The 17,805-nt window shown below is 30.2% G+C and overlaps 2 protein-coding genes and 1 pseudogene across 2 annotated transcripts; all 3 read right to left on the bottom strand.

The window, feature by feature from the left end:
* Positions 1-2,454: 2,454 nt before the first annotated feature.
* On the bottom strand, positions 2,455-4,567 carry LOC148173896 (cytochrome P450 4c3-like). Its single transcript, XM_088035239.1, has 8 exons — positions 4,448-4,567; positions 4,215-4,382; positions 3,775-4,161; positions 3,353-3,729; positions 3,231-3,299; positions 3,006-3,177; positions 2,779-2,952; positions 2,455-2,724 (listed from the first exon to the last, which is right to left on the bottom strand). The coding sequence occupies exons 2-8, from the start codon at positions 4,372-4,374 to the stop codon at positions 2,564-2,566; spliced, it is 1,500 nt and encodes a 499-aa protein (XP_087891365.1). The 5' UTR covers positions 4,375-4,382; positions 4,448-4,567; the 3' UTR covers positions 2,455-2,563.
* A 2,326-nt stretch (positions 4,568-6,893) lies between these two features.
* Positions 6,894-7,872, bottom strand: LOC148173895 (cytochrome P450 4d1 pseudogene; annotated as a pseudogene).
* Positions 7,873-9,981: 2,109 nt separating this feature from the next.
* LOC148173894 (cytochrome P450 4V2-like) lies at positions 9,982-11,698 on the bottom strand. Its single transcript, XM_088035745.1, has 7 exons — positions 11,627-11,698; positions 11,187-11,573; positions 10,755-11,134; positions 10,638-10,706; positions 10,417-10,588; positions 10,195-10,368; positions 9,982-10,142 (listed from the first exon to the last, which is right to left on the bottom strand). The coding sequence occupies exons 2-7, from the start codon at positions 11,554-11,556 to the stop codon at positions 9,982-9,984; spliced, it is 1,326 nt and encodes a 441-aa protein (XP_087891871.1). The 5' UTR covers positions 11,557-11,573; positions 11,627-11,698.
* Between the last annotated feature and the right edge of the window lie 6,107 nt (positions 11,699-17,805).

The raw sequence follows: 17,805 nt of genomic DNA, 5'->3' as shown, positions 1-17,805 counted from the left end.
AATACAATCATAGTAGGTATCTATTGTAAACTTCTTCATCTTCATAAATGTTAGCATAGACAACAGATTATACACAAGTTCACAAACTTCCAAACTATATCTACATTTGTCTTAAATTTGTTGATTGATTAGTTTTAGATTAGTTTTAGACTTTTATTGCAAAACAAAAAACAAAAACACAAAACATAAAATGAGCTCAAAATTGAAAAACAAAACAAAATTTGTGCTTTTTTGACTAAAAATAGGATAGAAGCTTTCTTTTTAAACTATCAAACTCTGCTTGGTTAAAATTTTTATAAAAATTATATTGTTAGAGATTAGATTTTTTTATAGTTAATGGTATTGTGTATCAAAACAAGGGAAAAAGTGCTTTGCAGCAAGTTGTTTAAACTCTTTAAAAGTACCATTTCTTGGCTTTGAAGAAATTTTTTTAATGTTGCAACATTGTAAAGCTCTTAATAATATTACTTGCTTAGTTACGGAGACTGCCGAATATAAAATTGTATTAGAAAATATTGCCAATTTTTTTCTTGAAATTTGAATTATAAAATAGAATAGATTTAGATTAATTTTGCTTTGATTCTGAGATGGTTTAACAAAAAAGAACATGGTGAATACTTCCACACATGGCCGTCTTTTTTTTATCACCTTGTATACATATTAACATGCACAGTTTTAAAATATTTTTCTTTATCTTCTACATTATTAATCTCCAAATACGTTAACTCATTACATCTGTAAGCGCCAGCTACACTTAATATTAATCCAACCTACAAAAAAAATCCAAACATGTAGCTATCAATAGAAAATCAAGGGAAAGTTTTACCTTCATCATGAGATAGTTTGATTCGGAAGCCTCTTGCAAAAATTGCTGGATGTGTTCTTGTTTAAAAATCTTGTTTTTTTTTTAGCATGTAGGTTCGGCATAACAAAAACGTTCAGCTGGCGTATTTCCCTTGTGCTGGCGTATTTCTCCATCAGTGAACCATTCGCCCCATCATCATTATGGACAACATATTGATATAAACGATTGAAAGTGCACAGAAATATAAATATTGCAAGATACGGTAAGTTGATTGCTTCTTTGAAAAATCAATGGCACACCCTTTTTTGTTCTCCAGTTGTTAAACACGGAAAACTCCTTTTCCTACGCGTCTTTAGACTTCTTCGACAATATTTCGAGAGCTGCTTTCTCTGCTTCTTTAATTATTTCCGCTGAAATCACTTTATTAATTGCATCCATTTTCGTAGAAAATTAATTTTTACAAAAGAAGTCGACAATAAAGACAATAAATAGCAACCATCCCTTGTAATTGTTTTTTGGCCTACCAACTGACTATTAATCTAAGCTATTCATGCAAGCTCGCGCCTATTGGGGCATGGGAGCGGCGTGCACCGCACAAGAACGCACGCAGACAATAAGAGAAACACAAAAAATAAAAAAATAAATAAGTTGTGGGGGAGGCATTTTTAAATTTGTTGCAGCGGTTGTGGATAAAATTTTGTATTGCATTCGTGTCTTATTGGCTGAAAACAATTAAAAAAAAAGGTAAACAACAAAAAGGCTCTCGTCCTTACCCTCTTCTTTCGTGTTTTATAAGCCTCATAAGTCATAACTCATAAGAAAGTTATAAAATAAATAACTTTTTTGCTAAAATCATTGCTTTAAGTGTTAGTTATTATTTTTATAACAAGGCAAAGTTGATTGTGGAACGTAAAATGTGTTGCCTACATAAAAAAAACTTACGGGATCATATCAAATAAACGCATGTACAATGGCGGCCAAAAGTCTGATAACAAGTAAGTATTGAACGATATTTTCTCAAAAATTTAATTGTGTAAATCTAGATTTAAAACATGAACAAAGCAGACATAATGATATAACAGTATTCCTAAAACAATGGCACAATAATAACAATAATAAAAGTTATTTATGTTTTAAGTTGTTTAATTTTATTGCCTACAAGACGTATAGTCTGGCAATTTATTTTCTTTTACTTTTAAATGTTTCTACACTTTTAATTACCTACTTGTAGTAAGTATTAACTAGTAGCTCTATTGACGTCCCATTTGTAGCTTAATTGATTACTTTTTAGCCTGTTCTATCATAACTGAAAAAGTAGTACTAGTTGCTTTTGGTATTAGTGGACTATTTTGATACTTTTTCTGTTTTGTTTTACACATATCAAAATTTTCAAGTTTTATTTTTCTTGATTTAAAAAAATTGATTTTTTTATTTCCAAATTTTGCTATTTTATAGCTTCTAGGATTTTTAGAAATTGTCAGTCTTGTACGTAATTATTAATCAGTAAACTAATTTTAAGAGTTTAGGTTTTCAAACTCTCGGGATCTGAGATTATCAGATTTTAAAAACGAGATACAATATAAATTAAAAAACAAAAAAAAATTATAAAATATTTTGGAAAATTGATAAATCAGGAACTAATAACGGAAAAAATATAAATTATTTTATTCATATATTTTTATACAAATGATATAGACGTAATATTTAGATGTTAAAAACATATTTTTTTTGCAAACAAATTTGCGTAAATAACATTAATTACTTCCTTAAATTTAAACTAATGTTGACGCCATTAAGCGACTTTAAAACAGACTCCGCCACCAGCTGAGGTTCGCTTTGGGGTAACGCCGGTTTTAATTCAAAATTCCTAATAATTTTAGAAATCGTACTTTTCATCTCTAACATTGCAAATTTTTGTCCTAAAATATTTCCACAATAATTCTAAAAATTGATCGTTTTATTTAAAAACTTACCAATACAATTTCTTGGACCTGCGCTAAACGGTATATAGGCGAACGGATGTTTTCCATCAATGTTTTCAAATCTGCTAGGATCGAAGTTTTCGGGACTTTTGAAATACGTAGGATCTCGATGAATTCCATACGCAAAGATCAATAGGGTAACTCCTTCTGGTATGATATAATTCTCTAGAAATTTTGCTGATTTTAGGTACAGTGTTGAATTTAACAAAAAATCGTACCGATTTCGACCTGCTCATTTGTTTTTCTACCAAAGAAAGGCACAGATGGGTACAAACGCAAGACTTCTTTAATGACAAGTTCTAGGTATTTCATCTTTTGTAAATCCGAGTAAGTTATCTTGTGATTTTTATCATTGCCGAATAGTGCTACTTGTTCTTCATATGCTTTTTGCTGCAAGTTATCTCAAATTATGTCTGCATTTAAAATAAGAAATGTTTTTTTACCTGAGCTTTACTATTATTTGCCAAACAGTACAGAGCAAAACTAATAGCAGAAGAAGTGGTGTCGTGACCCTAAAACCAAAGAACTACATTCTTTATATTCATCAACACTCCTAATAAAATACCTCAAACATAAACGTATCAACTTCTTCTCTTATCTCTTCTTGTGTCAAAGATCTTCCATCAACCGTAGCGTCTAGTAGCAAATCTAAAAATGCTTTCTTCTTTTTACAGAAAAGTGACTCTTCTATATCAATGACATTGCTGGGGTCTTGGTTTCTTTCTAGTTTTCTTTTTGTAATAACATTATTTGTTTCATTGTGTAAAATTCTTAAAGATTTTTTTTGCACGCGGTAATTTTTGGTTGATGGATATGTAAAATCCGACATTTGAAAAAGATGAAACGTTCGATCGATAGCAATTTTACACATCGCTTTAACACTTCGGACATAGTCAGAGTTGACATCAAACTGTGCATTTATAGATGTACCCATCGCACTCTCTAAAATTGCAATAATAAAAAATTACAAGAATGTAAAGAACGTACCACAGATGATATCTAAAGTGCATAACGTTACAAACGGGTACACGTCAACAGCCGGCTTTCCAACTATGTTTTGAAGCTTTTTCACTAATCTGCTTCCTTCTTCTTCAAACACATCGATAAACTGTTCTAAAATTTGGAAGTGGAATGCTGGAGTCAAAATTCTGCGATGCTTTTTCCACTTTGGACCATCACTGGTAAGTAGCCCTGTTCCCAACCAAGGTCTTAAGTACTGATATTCATCAGATTTGTTTAAAACTCTAGTAGAGCTTAAAATCGCTTCCAAAAGTTTGTAATCGGAGATTACAAAAACTTTTCGGATTGGTCCTAAATGAATTTTATACAAGCCACCCAAATCTCTCTTATACTTCATTAAGATGGCTAAAATGTCTAACAAAAAAAATTTTTTTTTAAAATAAATGTTAAGATAAATGTTTATGTACCTTTAGTAGACGAGACTTCTAAAATGTTTCCAAATAAAGGAAGTGGCTTGGGTCCAGGCACACTTTTGGAAAACTCTGATTCGTTTTTTAAAAGTAATAGAATCCATATTACTAGACATAGGATCACGACTAGTGCAAGTGAGACCACGAGGAAGATCATGGTGTAAACTTTAAAAAATATTTTGTTGAAGTCATATTTTATAATGTGGATAAATGTAAAAAAACAAACTTACCTCAAAAAAGTAGCAAAAGTCAGATAGTGTCTTTACCTATCAAGTTTCAAAAAGTAGGTATAAATTAATAGTTAACGAAGTATTGAATCCGATCGATCGACAAATACTGAATATATTTTGGTAAAGCATTCAAATTTAAGAGTGCGAAGTGTTTAAATTATGACATATTAATTTGATAAATTTATTTTAAAAAATGTTTGATAAGATAATTTGAGTTACATATCTAAATGCATTATTGTCTCAAGGATTCACGCATGTTATCACACATTGTGCCAACTTGCAACCACCATTCTAAGATTTCTTGTTCTGTTGCCATTTCATTTCACATTTTTAAACTTTTTATATCCCTTAGATTCAAAATAAGAGTGAAATAGGAGGAAACCTCAGGATAATGACATATTTGGCAAATTACAAATCTTAAGAAGTTGAGCTTTGACTTGTTTATTTAATTTTTAAGTGCAAGTGCATAACAAAGTCACGTTTGATTACATTTATTTATACATTATCTATTTGAATTTAAATTTCAAAATAAGACAATATCAACTCTAATTTTAGAAAACCATGAGTAATATGAATATTAGTAATAATTCAGACAATTTATTAGTTTTGTTGCAATCGTAATAGCACGAGTTCGCGCAGCAACTCATATGGGCAACATAAATTGAGTTTGCTATACCTAATAAAAGTCTGAATTTTGCAAATTAATATTCATCTTACGAATTGTACATTGCGCCGCAAAATTTTCGCAAAATTTGTTGTTTTTTTTTAAATAAATTAATTTTTTTAGAACTGGTTCTTAATACATGTTTATGAAAGCAATTTTGACAACTTAAATTGAATATTTGTTGCAAAAAATTACAAAAAACAAAAGTGGGTGACTTTTACCTCGAGTTTTACAGTTGGCCTTGATAACAATAAGTATTCTTCTCGTTGCTTACAGCCAATTAAATTTTTGATTTCTTATTTACAATTAGGAATTTTTTTCACATTTGTCTTAAATCAGGGAATAAAACTGTTGGTTATGAAAGGATTCCAGAATGCTCTCCTAAATTAAAGTCTTGTTAAGTTGGTATGAATCGACAATAATTTTTTTAAACCATTTTTAAAATGATCAGTTGATTTTGCGTTAATTTTGCAATTGTTTCATGCATAGTTAAGAATACTTAGGAATAGGCAAATTGACTCAATTTAAATAATGACAAAAATCACATGATCGTAACTATCGTTTGTCAGGTTCAAAACACATTTTTTTGAATTATTGGGAATATCGCTTTGCGGCTATAACCCTATGTTGCATCTCAATTCTAATTTTCTAATTAATTCTTAACTCGATGCATGGAATATTCGTTTAGTCGTTATTTTATGTATTTGCAGAATGTTTTATTAAATCGGTTGGAATAATAATAATTTCTGTACATCATGCAGTCCCTGAAATAGTAATTTGGATCACAAGGCAAGAAAATGCATTTTTGGATGTATGAATGAAAATGTCAAGACGAGGCCTATTAACACAAAAACTTTCAAAAACTATCTAGTTTCTTTTTGGCTAAACGCCGGCCGTGTGCGAGCCTATTTACATGTCTCCAAAAACGTTTCTCTACTTCTTTTTTTTTTTTGCTTTATCAAAGACAACACAGCTACCTTGTCACAACTGCACTTTACACTTTAATTTTTACTTTAATGGTAGAGTTTATCGATTTGACCTAATGCAAATCAGGTTTCTGAGTCTGATGATTTCTCTCATGGTCAAACTTTTTGTTTTGATTTGATGCGACCAACAGTTTTTGTACAATGATTATAATAGTAACAGATAATTTTGAAGGTTTGTCAAAAAGTAGATACAGACGACATTAAAAATAGCAGAAATGCTTTGATAAAATACATGAAATCAATGCCTTAAATTTAAACTACAAAATACTGATGCCGTTCGACGACTTTAAATTTCGCTTTGCTACTGCAATTTAATTGCTCGACAAAAAGTACCATTTTTCTGCCGTATTACAATATCTACTAATGTTAAAAAAATTAAAAATTAAATCTATACCATCAATTCGGACAAAGTAAACCAAATTTTTGGGCAAAGAGAGTAAAAAGTTCATTTAAATGAATCACAAAAGTCAACAAATTCCAAAGATTTAAGGTAATGTAAAAATAGATAGATTTCTCATGGATGACAAAATCAAGGTTCTTATTATGCCTTTTCATAGAAAGAGATTTAATTAAATTTCAGTTTATTTTTTGTTTCGTGAACACTTTTAAACATCCTTAAATTAAGTTATTATCTACACTCTCTATAGAATTACTAAGTTTTTGAATTAGGCATCTATTTATTAGTAGTAGAACATTTAAATTCTTCAGATGTCTGATGATACAGTACCACGGTGGTGTGCGACTTTACAGACACCTGTATTTAAAATACTAGAAATAAACATACATAAAAATTAAATTAAATTACTTCAAACATGAAAGTATCGACTTTTTCTCGGATCTCTTCTTGTGTCAAAGATCTTTCATCGATTGTAGTATCTAGTAACAGATCTAAAAATGCTTTTCTCTTCTTCTTACCAAAAAGTGATGCTTCTATATTAACAACACTGGAGGTGTCGTCGTTCCTTTCTTGCTTCCTTTTGACAATGACGTTATTTGTTTCATTATATAGAATTTTTAAAGATTTTTTGCACGTAGTAATTCTTGGTTAATGGATACGTAAAATTCGACATTTGCAAAACATGAAACATACGATCGACAGCAATTTTACACATCGCTTTAACACTTTGAACATAGTCAGAATTGTCATCAAACTGTGCGTTTATAGATGTTCCCATCGCACTCTCTAAAATTGCAAAAATATAAAAAATACAATAATTATACGGAACTTACCATCGATGATATCCAAAGTACATAAAGTTACAAAGGGATACACATCAAAACTCGGCTTTCCACTTTTATTTCGCAGCTTCTGCACTAATCTATTTCCTTCGTTTTCAACCACGTTGATGAACTGTTCTAAAATTTGGAAATGGAACGCTGGAGTCAAAATTCTGCGATGTTTTTTTCATTTTGGGCCATCACTGGTCAGTAGTCCTGTACCTAACCAAGGTCTTAAGTAGTGATAGTCATCAGCTTTGTTTAAAACTCTAGTCGAACTTAGCACAGCTTCTAGAAATTTGTAATCAGACACCACCAGACTTATACGTATTGGTCCCAGATGAACTTTAAATAAGCCACCAAATTCTTTCGTTAACCTCATGAGGGCGTCCAAAATGTCTGTCAAGAGAAGATTATTGTTTGAAAAATTGGCAAAATAAATAAATACCTTTAGTAGATGAAATTTCAAAAATGTTTCTAAAAAACGAAAGTGGTTTCGGACCGGGTATATTCTTAAAATACTCATTATTGTTCTTTAAATGTAAAATTATCCACATTGTAAGATATAGAATCGCCACTAAGACAAGTGAAACCACGAGAAAAATCATAGTGCTTCAGTTCTAAAAGTCTATTAAGTTACTTAAAATATACACTTTTTGTAAATGTGGACCAATTCTTGACAGTGAATATCAGACCTCAAGAGTCAAGGTTCATTATTATACATGCAATCAATCAATGGACGCAAGAAATTGTCATCTCAGCGGTTTCAAGTTCTATCCTAATTTTCACAAGGTCACGCGGGAGTCAAAAAAATTGTTTTTTGCAAGTGTAAATAATTGCTGATTATTCTTTTCAAAAATTCAAGAGATAAATTCCATCAGTAAGTTTCCCGCGAAAATTCAATCCGAGAAAAAGTAGTAACTTTTTGTTGTTTGGCATTCACGGTTTTATAAAAACCGAACTACTATATTTTCAGTTTGATCTTTAATTATTGTTTTTTGAGTTATGATTGGTCAACTTTAGAGTCTTATATCTTTTATTATAAGTAAAGCCACAACGAGAAAATTTTCACTGAGACCTCTCGCTGTAAGCAATCGGATTCTCCTAAAAGTTGGTAATAAACTTACAAAACACCCTGTTTATTTTGCGAAATAAGATAGCGGTTGTCGTCACTTAAACGATGACATATCATTTTTATTGTTTATTTGTCATACGAGAGATAAGTGAAGATTTTTTAACAACATCTTCATATTCCTCTTCCTTAGATCACTTAAAGTTCTTTGATTTTTTATTCTTTATTTGCAAAACCTTTTTGATGCTACAGATTTTTCAAAGAAATTTACGTGCTTAACATTTTATTTTTTACAATGTAAACATTTTTAATTGCCAGTTGATTCGTCAAATTCTGCTGCTCCATTTGTACATTTTGTCACATTTTTAGCCATTTAATAGATATTTATTATATAAGAGTGTAAGGATGCAAATTATTTACGACAAAAATTAATTAATTTTCGAGATCGTAGATCGAGAGAATAAGATTTTTGGAGTGAACACATAATTTGTTCTTACACTTGAATATAATACGAGATTTTATACAAAGCCTCTGTTGGTAGCAATTAAAGCATTAAAAAATTTGACAGAAGTGACAGCAGTGACAAATTTTTATCGTTTAGAAACCCATGCTTGCATTGTTGTCATGGAAATGTGGCATAATTTTCTTTTTTTTTTCAAACGTCATAAAAGTGACACATTATGTCACTCGATTGTCAAGGTATAAGTTTCACTTATATGCTTAAGCAGAACACAGCACTTTATATGCTTGGGCATTGCACTATGAATCTGCAAAAAGCCTAATTTTTAATGACATAATGTACTATCATGGCTTCTAGAGAATAAGCGAGTACTTTATCTGTCTCAAATGAGTGGATAAAAACTACTTTATTCGTGCATTTTGGATAATATGTATGTTATTATTAATATTATAAACTTCTGTAATTTCTTAGATACGTTCCTTCAGTTTTTTTGCATCCCATTAATTGTTTCGATTTTAGATTTTTGAATTGTTTATCATCTTTTACATCTTTCTAGTTTTATAACAAACTTTTTAGAAAGGGATTATGCTTAGGTAACTTGAATTTTAGTTAATAATAACACTTGTCAACAAATTTTGAACAAAATTTGAACTGAAGCAGTGGAAAGTAAAGTACCTAGTATTGTTTCTTATTTCTAAATCCGAAGTCTGTTGTGCTCCATCAGGTCAGGATATTTGTATCTATGCCATCAATTCAAATAAATTATACCAAATTTTTGGACAAAGAATGTGGACTGTTTATTCAAATGAATGACAAAATCTAGTTTCTTAATATACTTTTTTATAGAAAAAGATTTAATTAAATTTCAATTTGTTTTTTACTTCGTTGACACTTTTAGACATCTTTAGACTAATTTATTATCTGCATTCTCTGAAGTTTTTGAATTAGCTACCTGTTTATTATTAGTAAAACATTCTTCAGACTTAATTTCTTGACTTTTTGAACTACTTATTTAATATTTAATTTTCATAAAGCTTCACGGTTTTACATATAAAAAAAGCAGGAAAACACATAAAAATATACATAAAAATAAAATAAAACAAATACTTTAAAAAAATATAAATAATATGTTAGTTATTGCCTTAAATCTAAACTAATGTTGACTCCATTCAGTGACTTTAAAACCAACTCCGCTACCAGCTGAAGTTCGCTTTGGGGTGACGCCGGTTTCAGTTCAAAATTCCTAATGACTTTAGAAAGTGTGCTCTTCATCTCCAACATTGCAAACTTTTGTCCTAAAAAAAAATTACAATACACGTTAAGTAGACATTTTTTTAAGAAACTTACCTATACAATTTCTTGGTCCTGCGCTAAACGGAATATAGGCGTAAGGGTGTTTTCCATCAATACCCTCAAATCTATTAGGATCGAATTTTTCAGGATCTTTAAAGTACGTGGGATCTCGATGAATTCCATACGCAAAAATCATCATGTCAATTCCTGCCGGTATGACAAAATTCTCTAAAATTTCGACCGATTATAAAGTCTAAAATTTATGAATTTTTTTACCAAATTTGACCTGTTCATTCGTTTTTCTACCAAAGAATGGTACTGAAGGGTACAGACGCAAAGTCTCTTTAATGACAAGTTCTAAGTATTTCATACTTTGTAAATTTGAGTAAGTCGGTTTGAAATTTTTGTCATCACCAAAGAGTGCTACTTGTTCTTGATATGCTTTTTGCTGGAAAATTTGTCTCAAATAGATGTTGAAATAAGATATGAAGTTTTACCTGAACTTCGCTATTATTTGCCAAACAGTAGAGAGCAAAACTAATGGCAGAAGCAGTGGTATCGTGACCCTAAAACCAATAAACTGCATTCTTTATATTCACAAAAAATAAAATTACTTCAAACATGAAAGTATCGACTTCTTCTCGGATCTCTTCTTGTGTCAAAGATCTTCCATCGATTGTAGTATCTAGTAACAGATCTAAAAATGCTTTTCTCTTCTTCTTACCAAAAAGTGATGCTTCTATATTAACAACACTGGAGGTGTCGTCGTTCCTTTCTTGCTTCCTTTTGACAATGACGTTATTTGTTTCATTATGTAAAATTTTTAAAGATTTTTTCTGCATGTAGTAATTCTTGGTTAATGGATATGTAAAATTCGACATTTGCAAAACGTGAAATATACGATCGAGAGCAATTTTACACATCGCTTTAACACTTCGTACGTAATCAGAATTATCATCAAACTGTGCATTTATAGATGTTCCCATTGCACTCTCTAGAAAATTGCAGTAGGTATTACAAAAAATACAAAAATTTAAGGAGCTTACCACAGATGATATCCAAAGTACATAAGGTTACAAATGGATACACATCAAAACTCGGCTTTCCAACTTTATTTCGCAGCTTTTGCACCAATCTGTTTCCTTCGTTTTCAAACACGTCGATGAACTGTTCTAAAATTTGGAAATGGAACGCTGGAGTCAAAATTCTGCGATGTTTTTTCCATTTTGGGCCATCACTGGTCAGTAGTCCTGTTCCTAGCCAAGGTCTTAAGTAGTGATAGTCATCAGCTTTGTTTAAAACTCTAGTCGAACTTAACACAGCTTCTAGAAATTTGTAATCAGACACCACCAAACCCATACGTATTGGTCCCAGATGAACTTTATATAAGCCACCAAATTCTTTCGTTAACCTCATGAGGGCGTCTAAAAGGTCTACCAAGAAAGAGAAGATTATTGTCTGAATAATTACCAAAATAAATAAATACCTTTTGTAGATGAGACTTCAAAGACGTTTCCAAAAAATGGAAGAGGTTTGGGACCAGGTATATTTTTAAAATATTCATTATCATTTTTTAGATGTAAGATTATCCATATTGCAAAACATAGAACCACCACTAACGCAAGTGAAACCACGAGAAAGATCATTGTGCTTCACTTTTAAAAATCTACTAAGTTATTTAAAATGTACACTTTTTATAAATGTGGACCAATTCTTGACAGTGAATATCAGACCCCAAGAGTCAAGGTTGGTTATATTTTATATAATCAGTCAACGGACGCAAGAAATATCATTTTTATTGTTTATTTGTCACACAAGAGATAAGGGAACATTTTTAAACAACAAGATTTTTGGACATCTTTATATTCCCCTTCTGTAATTTTAGAAAAAATTTAATTTGAATGCTCACAAAATAGTAATTTTTCGATAAATCTCGCCTTTCTAAAAGTTTTTATTGGTCAGAATAAAAGATAATAAATGAAAATTAGACAGCAACTGTTACAAAGTTCTTGCTCAAGTTTTTTTTATTTAAAATAAATTTGAAAACATTTTTGTAAAAATGTAGACATTTTTTGCCACAAATAAAACGTTTGTAAAATTAAAGATATTTTCATCGGTTACTGCTACCAGATTGATCGAAAAAAAAGTTTAAGTGAAGATATAAAAAACAAATTGTTAGTGACATTCACTTCCCCATTTTGTGCTAACTTTCAACAAGTTGGCGTGTATTTATTTGTGTTTAATAGTTGCTAATTGGTTTTCCAAAAAAATCAATTTCTTTCAAATATTTCCACTCCCTCATTTTTTTGCTTTCTTAATATTTTTTGTCTTGTAATTTTATAGATCGTTGAAAAGATTATTTAATTAGCTTTCTAAAACACTATGAAACAAGCCTATAACAATGCAAGTTTAAAAAAAAAGTGAAGAAATTAAAGTTTTGTACACTATGGCTTTACTTTAAATATCAAGTAGCAGCATTTTGATAGTTTTTTGGCAGTGGCATTTTGATTAGTGTTTGAATCTGTGTCAAAATCGAACCTAAGATAATGATTTTTTAAGAATATCGCAGAATCCAGGTCTGATGGAGCAAAATGAACTTCCGATTTGGAATCAGAAAGCATTTTAGAAAAGACATTTTATTTCACCAGTACATTTTTTTTCAAAATTTGTTGACTGGTGTAATTTTCCATTGCTTCTTGAAACAGTAAGTTTCCTTTAAATCATTCACTTGTTGATTGTGTGAACAATATTACATTTTAGAGACAATCTCTTCGATATAATGGAATGAGTCACTAAATGGAAATTTACAACACAAATAATAACATTGATAATAATTTATCAGAAGCCTTAAAGTTCAAGTAAGATTTGAAAAGAGCATTTCATTCATTGCATAACAATGATACACAAAAAACTGGTACAATTAAAATGTTGGCATTATAAATTGTGCTGCAAAAAGTCGATGCCGAAAAAGTTTTGGAAATTAAATCCAAGCTAATCTAATTTTCTGAGACTGTGGTAATATTTAAAAAAACGATTTTTCTGTAGGATTTTTCGGTCTCAACTAAATGTCAAAAATAATATTATTTTACCTGATTTTATTTTAATTTAGAAGGTTATCGAGTTGCCATCTGTGTAATAGTTTTTTATGTCTTTCGATCTTACCTACGCATTATTTTTTCAAACTCCATATATGACGTGGCCAAAAGATAACCTTGTGATAATAAAATAACTGCGAGAAAAGTTTTATCATTTTAAGTCTCGACTTAATCTTAATAACGTAATTTTGTGGTAATGTTTTCTTAAACAATTACAAAGTTACAAAATGTATGTTTTAAAAATATACATCAGTTCAATAATAGTAATTTCTGTGAATTTGTTTTTTTAATATACAGTAGTGGTCAAAATGAAGTATGTAGTACAAGTCTTCAACCACATTTTTTCAAAAATTGAAAACATGTTTTTGAAGTAGGCATAAGAAAAATTATTGTAGACTTAAAATAGTATATTATGAAACGCGTTTCATAATAAACATTTTGCCGCACGCACGTTTTTAGGTAGTAGTTTATAAAGTAGTAAGTGCGGCAAAATGCATTATGAACAAGTATCATACGCTATTTTTTCTATTTCGCCTTATTTTAAACGAAAAAACTTGATTTCGAAATGTAGGGAATTTTCGGGTAGTTGGCATTTGCAAAATGTTCGGGAAAAAATTCGAAGTAGCGAAATCCAATTTCAGTCAGTTTGACAGATGTGACGTTTTGAGGTTATCGGAGCGCAAGGGACCCAAGAGAGCGAAGATGTTGATCATGATCATGATAGTTCTCTTGCATCCAAAGAGTTTTTCTCCGATGAATTATTAAGCCAAGTACAACAAGAAATAATGGTGTATTGATCGATTTATCATGGTTTATCAAAACCAAAATCTAAATTGTCAACGTTGACGGCAGGTTGCCGGTTTGTCTGCTGCAAACCTAAGAAAAATAAATGCTTCTGGAAATATTGGCACGGGATTGGTCCATTACGATACCGAAATACGCTCAAACGCGTATCGAAATATCTTTATTATGAACGCGAAATAGAAAAATGTCTTTAATGAAACAAAAGAAAAAAATGACATTGATGCAGGCTAATAGTTGAAGACTGCTTATACAGCGATTTTTTAATTTTCTTTTACTTTAAAATGCATCTACAATCGGCAAAACCCCTTGAGAATTAATAATAACATTACAAATTTAAAATTATTCTTATATCCCGCGATTAAATTATAATTTTTTGCTGCAGGGATCCACTGTGATCACAAAAATTCATTGGGCATTTTTTTATCACGCCTGGATTTTTCGTAGAAAAGCATTCATTAGTGGCTAAAATGATTCGCAAGATGCAATATTTTTTAAATACAGGGTGTTAGATAACGTTACGGCCATAGACTAATGGGTAATTAAGGAAGGCAAACTGTCTCGGAATCCGCAATTAATTTTATTTTTTTTTGTTTTAGTTAAAAAGCTAGAAGGCTTTAAAGTTGACCAATAGAATGGCTTCAAATAATTTTTCAATTTTACAGAAATCCAAGTAGCTTTCGGACCAAACGAATAATTTGTCACTTTCCCGTCACATTTGAAGTTTTAAATCAGTGGCGTCAATAAAAGGAAAAAACAATAACGCAATTTTATTCAAAAAACAGACAATAAAGCAACACTACAATAGATGTTCAAAATGGCCACCATCTTGTTGAACACATAATTGTAAACGACGCAACAATGTTTCCTTTATTGTACCCAACACATTTTTGTTTTGACGAACTTGATTTGTGATGTCCACAAAAATGGAACAAGTGCGCCCCTGACAAAAAATAAGAACTGTCAGTTTGATATCAAACAAAAAATTTCCATCAGTAACTCTGATTCAAATTTTTGTAACTTTATGCAAATTGTTCCCTGATTGGTCACATTCAAAGCCTTCCAGCTCCTAAACGGTTCAAGAAAACCCGAAAAAAACTTCGAAACATTACTTTTCACGGCTGCCTCCATCACCCCTTTTTCTATGGCCGTAACGTTACCTAACACCCTGTATATTGAACTTTTGACTAAAATCTGTAAAATCTTTAAATTTGATTATAAGCAACTTTTCTTAATAACTTTAATCTATATCTCTCACGCGAAGCAAAATATTGAAAAATCTCTCAATTTAAAATATTGCAGTAGGCTGAGTTTGCAACTTACAGTAAGCGTAGTAATCTTAGAAGATGCAACATATGGCTTTCTATGATTGTCCCAAAATTAAAAATTTTTCTTCAAAAATAAACGAGATATGAGCTTGTAGTCAATTAAGAGAAACACCCTGTATAAGTAAAAAACAAGACGTGATAATTTTTTTCTGCTTTCTGATTTGAATTTCTCCTAAAAAAATCACAATGTCGTTCAATAGCTGTACCACATTATTTTGGCCGTCACTGTACATATTCGAAAATACAGGGTGTTCCAGAACTCGTGACTCAGAGGAAAAAGGCATATGCAGACAATCATACGAAACTTAAATTTCAAAACAAAAAATGTCAAAATTGTCAGGGAGACATTTCGATCCTGTTGCCAAGAAAGTTGGAATGGCCTTTTGTTTCAGCGTCATTCTACCTATGCAAAAGCTTCCCGGATTAGCTTTTAGTTTTTCGTCTTTGTTCAAATACTATTAAACTTACACAATTTTGGCTTTTAAACTCGCAGTCGCAGTTGTGGCGTCTTTTCTTGTTTTTGGGTCATGAGTTCTGGGACATTCTGTATACAAATCAAAGATAACTATTTTACTCATATCATAATTTTAAAGCCATAAAAGTCATAACAATTTATTTAAAATTTATTAATGGCTACATATTATGAAACTAGAGAGAGGCAATAGTAATTAAATTTACCCATAGTCGTTATTAGTAATTTAATTAGGTATTTGTCCAGCGAGTCAAGAACGACTATTTATAAATACAACTTTGTAAAAGTCACATTTTAACATGTTGTAACGCTATCTTGAGACAAAATTATGATAATGTCTATTTAAATAAATCGACCACAAATAAATCAACGATTATGTTACACGCTGTATAATATAAACAAGTGAATTATCAAAGTACCTATTGTCCGACTCATTCTATTTAATTGGAGTCAACATTTTTTTTAATAATATTTCAACATTTTATCAGCAAATTACTTATAATTAGTTGTTAATTTTATTATTACTAATTTAAATTTTATTGAATTGAAAGACCTCTATTGGCGCGGGGTTCAACTAAAAACAAGAAGATTTCATTTTGTTTCATTTTGTATCGTACTATAGAGTTTTGTAAGATGGCGCAAGTAATGTTTTTGTGACGAAAAATTTAATCTGTACGTCAATTTACCTGCAAAAAAATTAGCAATTCATAAAGAACTATTTTAGAAATCAGCAAGATTAAGTAGTGACGAAGATAAGTCAAATACCTGTAATAGATACATGTCAGTTTTGATTAATAAATGACTTTACAAGCAACTGCCAAGTTTTTACTAGATAATTGCAAAATATAATAATGAAAAACATAAAGTAATAATAAAATATTTGCTAATCTGCACTTAAAACGAGACCACACAAGTTTATTGCTGATGCTCCTACAATTTAGAAACAATTTGACAAATTTGACAATTCTTGTTTAAGATTTTTCGGAAATTAAATTATAGAAGTTTTTAAAAATCTGCGTTGTATATAACTCTCTGCTGAATAAATGACCAATCACAGAGCTGCGTTTAAAATTTGGTGCTCACAAAAAGTTATCTTCAGGAAAAATGAAGTTTAGAAGTAGATTTTATGTGTATCTGTTTTAATAGGCATATAGGTATTACAAAACTCGTGGAATTATTAAATTAACACAAAAATATAGTTGACAATTCTAATAGCGGACCAGAAAATGGCTATAGGTGTTCCTTCTGTATACCTTGTATATCTACAGGTGTTTTAATATTACCGCAAAAAATGACAAAGAATAATAAACTGTGTAAATGTTAACCAAAATATGCAATTAAAATTTTATTTTATTGTCTCTGTTTAAAGAAATTGGAACATTTATGTATTAGAGATAAATTAAATACAGCGTAACCATTGGGCAATTTTAAAGCGATATAAATGTTAAAAAACACAAAAATTTATTTCTTTTTGTAGGGTAGATTATTGTTTTTATTCTATTTTGCTGCATGTATTTTCCGGCAATTTTGGAACACCTCTATAAAATTTGTTGAATCCTAAACTAAATTTTAAAATTATTTGTAGGTTTTCGAAGGTTTCGAACAAATTTCTCTTAAACTTTCATTCATTATCTGACATTCTTTAAATTTTTAAAATTTTATTTTTAATTGAATTTAATGGCCGGTTTACAAAATAATTTAATTGAAATTAAGTTGATCTTGCAACTAATTTGACGATTGCTAATATGTGATTGGCGAAATACGAATCACATGTCAGTTTATGACATGAAATTAGATACTTAATCAAAATTGAAAATTAACTTTAGCTTCTGTAAACCGGTCCTATGTTTTTTATTTATTTCATATTGTTAATTCTCGTCTTTTTTGATTTTTCTAAATTCAAAATAAAACCGAAACCATTTGTTTGAACCGACTTTACGGATCGTTCCAAACTTCTACTTAAATTAAA

The sequence above is a fragment of the Gnatocerus cornutus genome, chromosome 5, assembly GCF_029298725.1.
Source record: "Gnatocerus cornutus isolate USDA-ARS CGAHR chromosome 5, icGnaCorn1.1, whole genome shotgun sequence".
Taxonomy (NCBI): Eukaryota; Metazoa; Arthropoda; class Insecta; order Coleoptera; family Tenebrionidae; genus Gnatocerus; species Gnatocerus cornutus.
This window is presented reverse-complemented; position numbering and strand designations above follow the sequence as displayed.

Bases quoted from the DNA above. Each gene is read 5' to 3' on its own strand.
- LOC148173896 (XM_088035239.1), bottom strand. From the start codon at position 4,374: ATGATCTTCCTCGTGGTCTCACTTGCACTAGTCGTGATCCTATGTCTA. The intron at 2,953-3,005 runs GTACGATTTTTT...CAAAATTTCTAG, and splicing joins AAATGAGCAGGTCGAAATCG to AGAATTATATCATACCAGAA. The intron at 2,725-2,778 runs GTAAGTTTTTAA...GAAATATTTTAG, and splicing joins AGGTCCAAGAAATTGTATTG to GACAAAAATTTGCAATGTTA.
- LOC148173894 (XM_088035745.1), bottom strand. From the start codon at position 11,556: ATGAGGTTAACGAAAGAATTTGGTGGCTTATATAAAGTTCATCTGGGA. The intron at 11,135-11,186 runs GTAAGCTCCTTA...GCAATTTTCTAG, and splicing joins TACTTTGGATATCATCTGTG to AGAGTGCAATGGGAACATCT. The intron at 10,589-10,637 runs GTAAAACTTCAT...CAAATTTTCCAG, and splicing joins CAAATAATAGCGAAGTTCAG to CAAAAAGCATATCAAGAACA.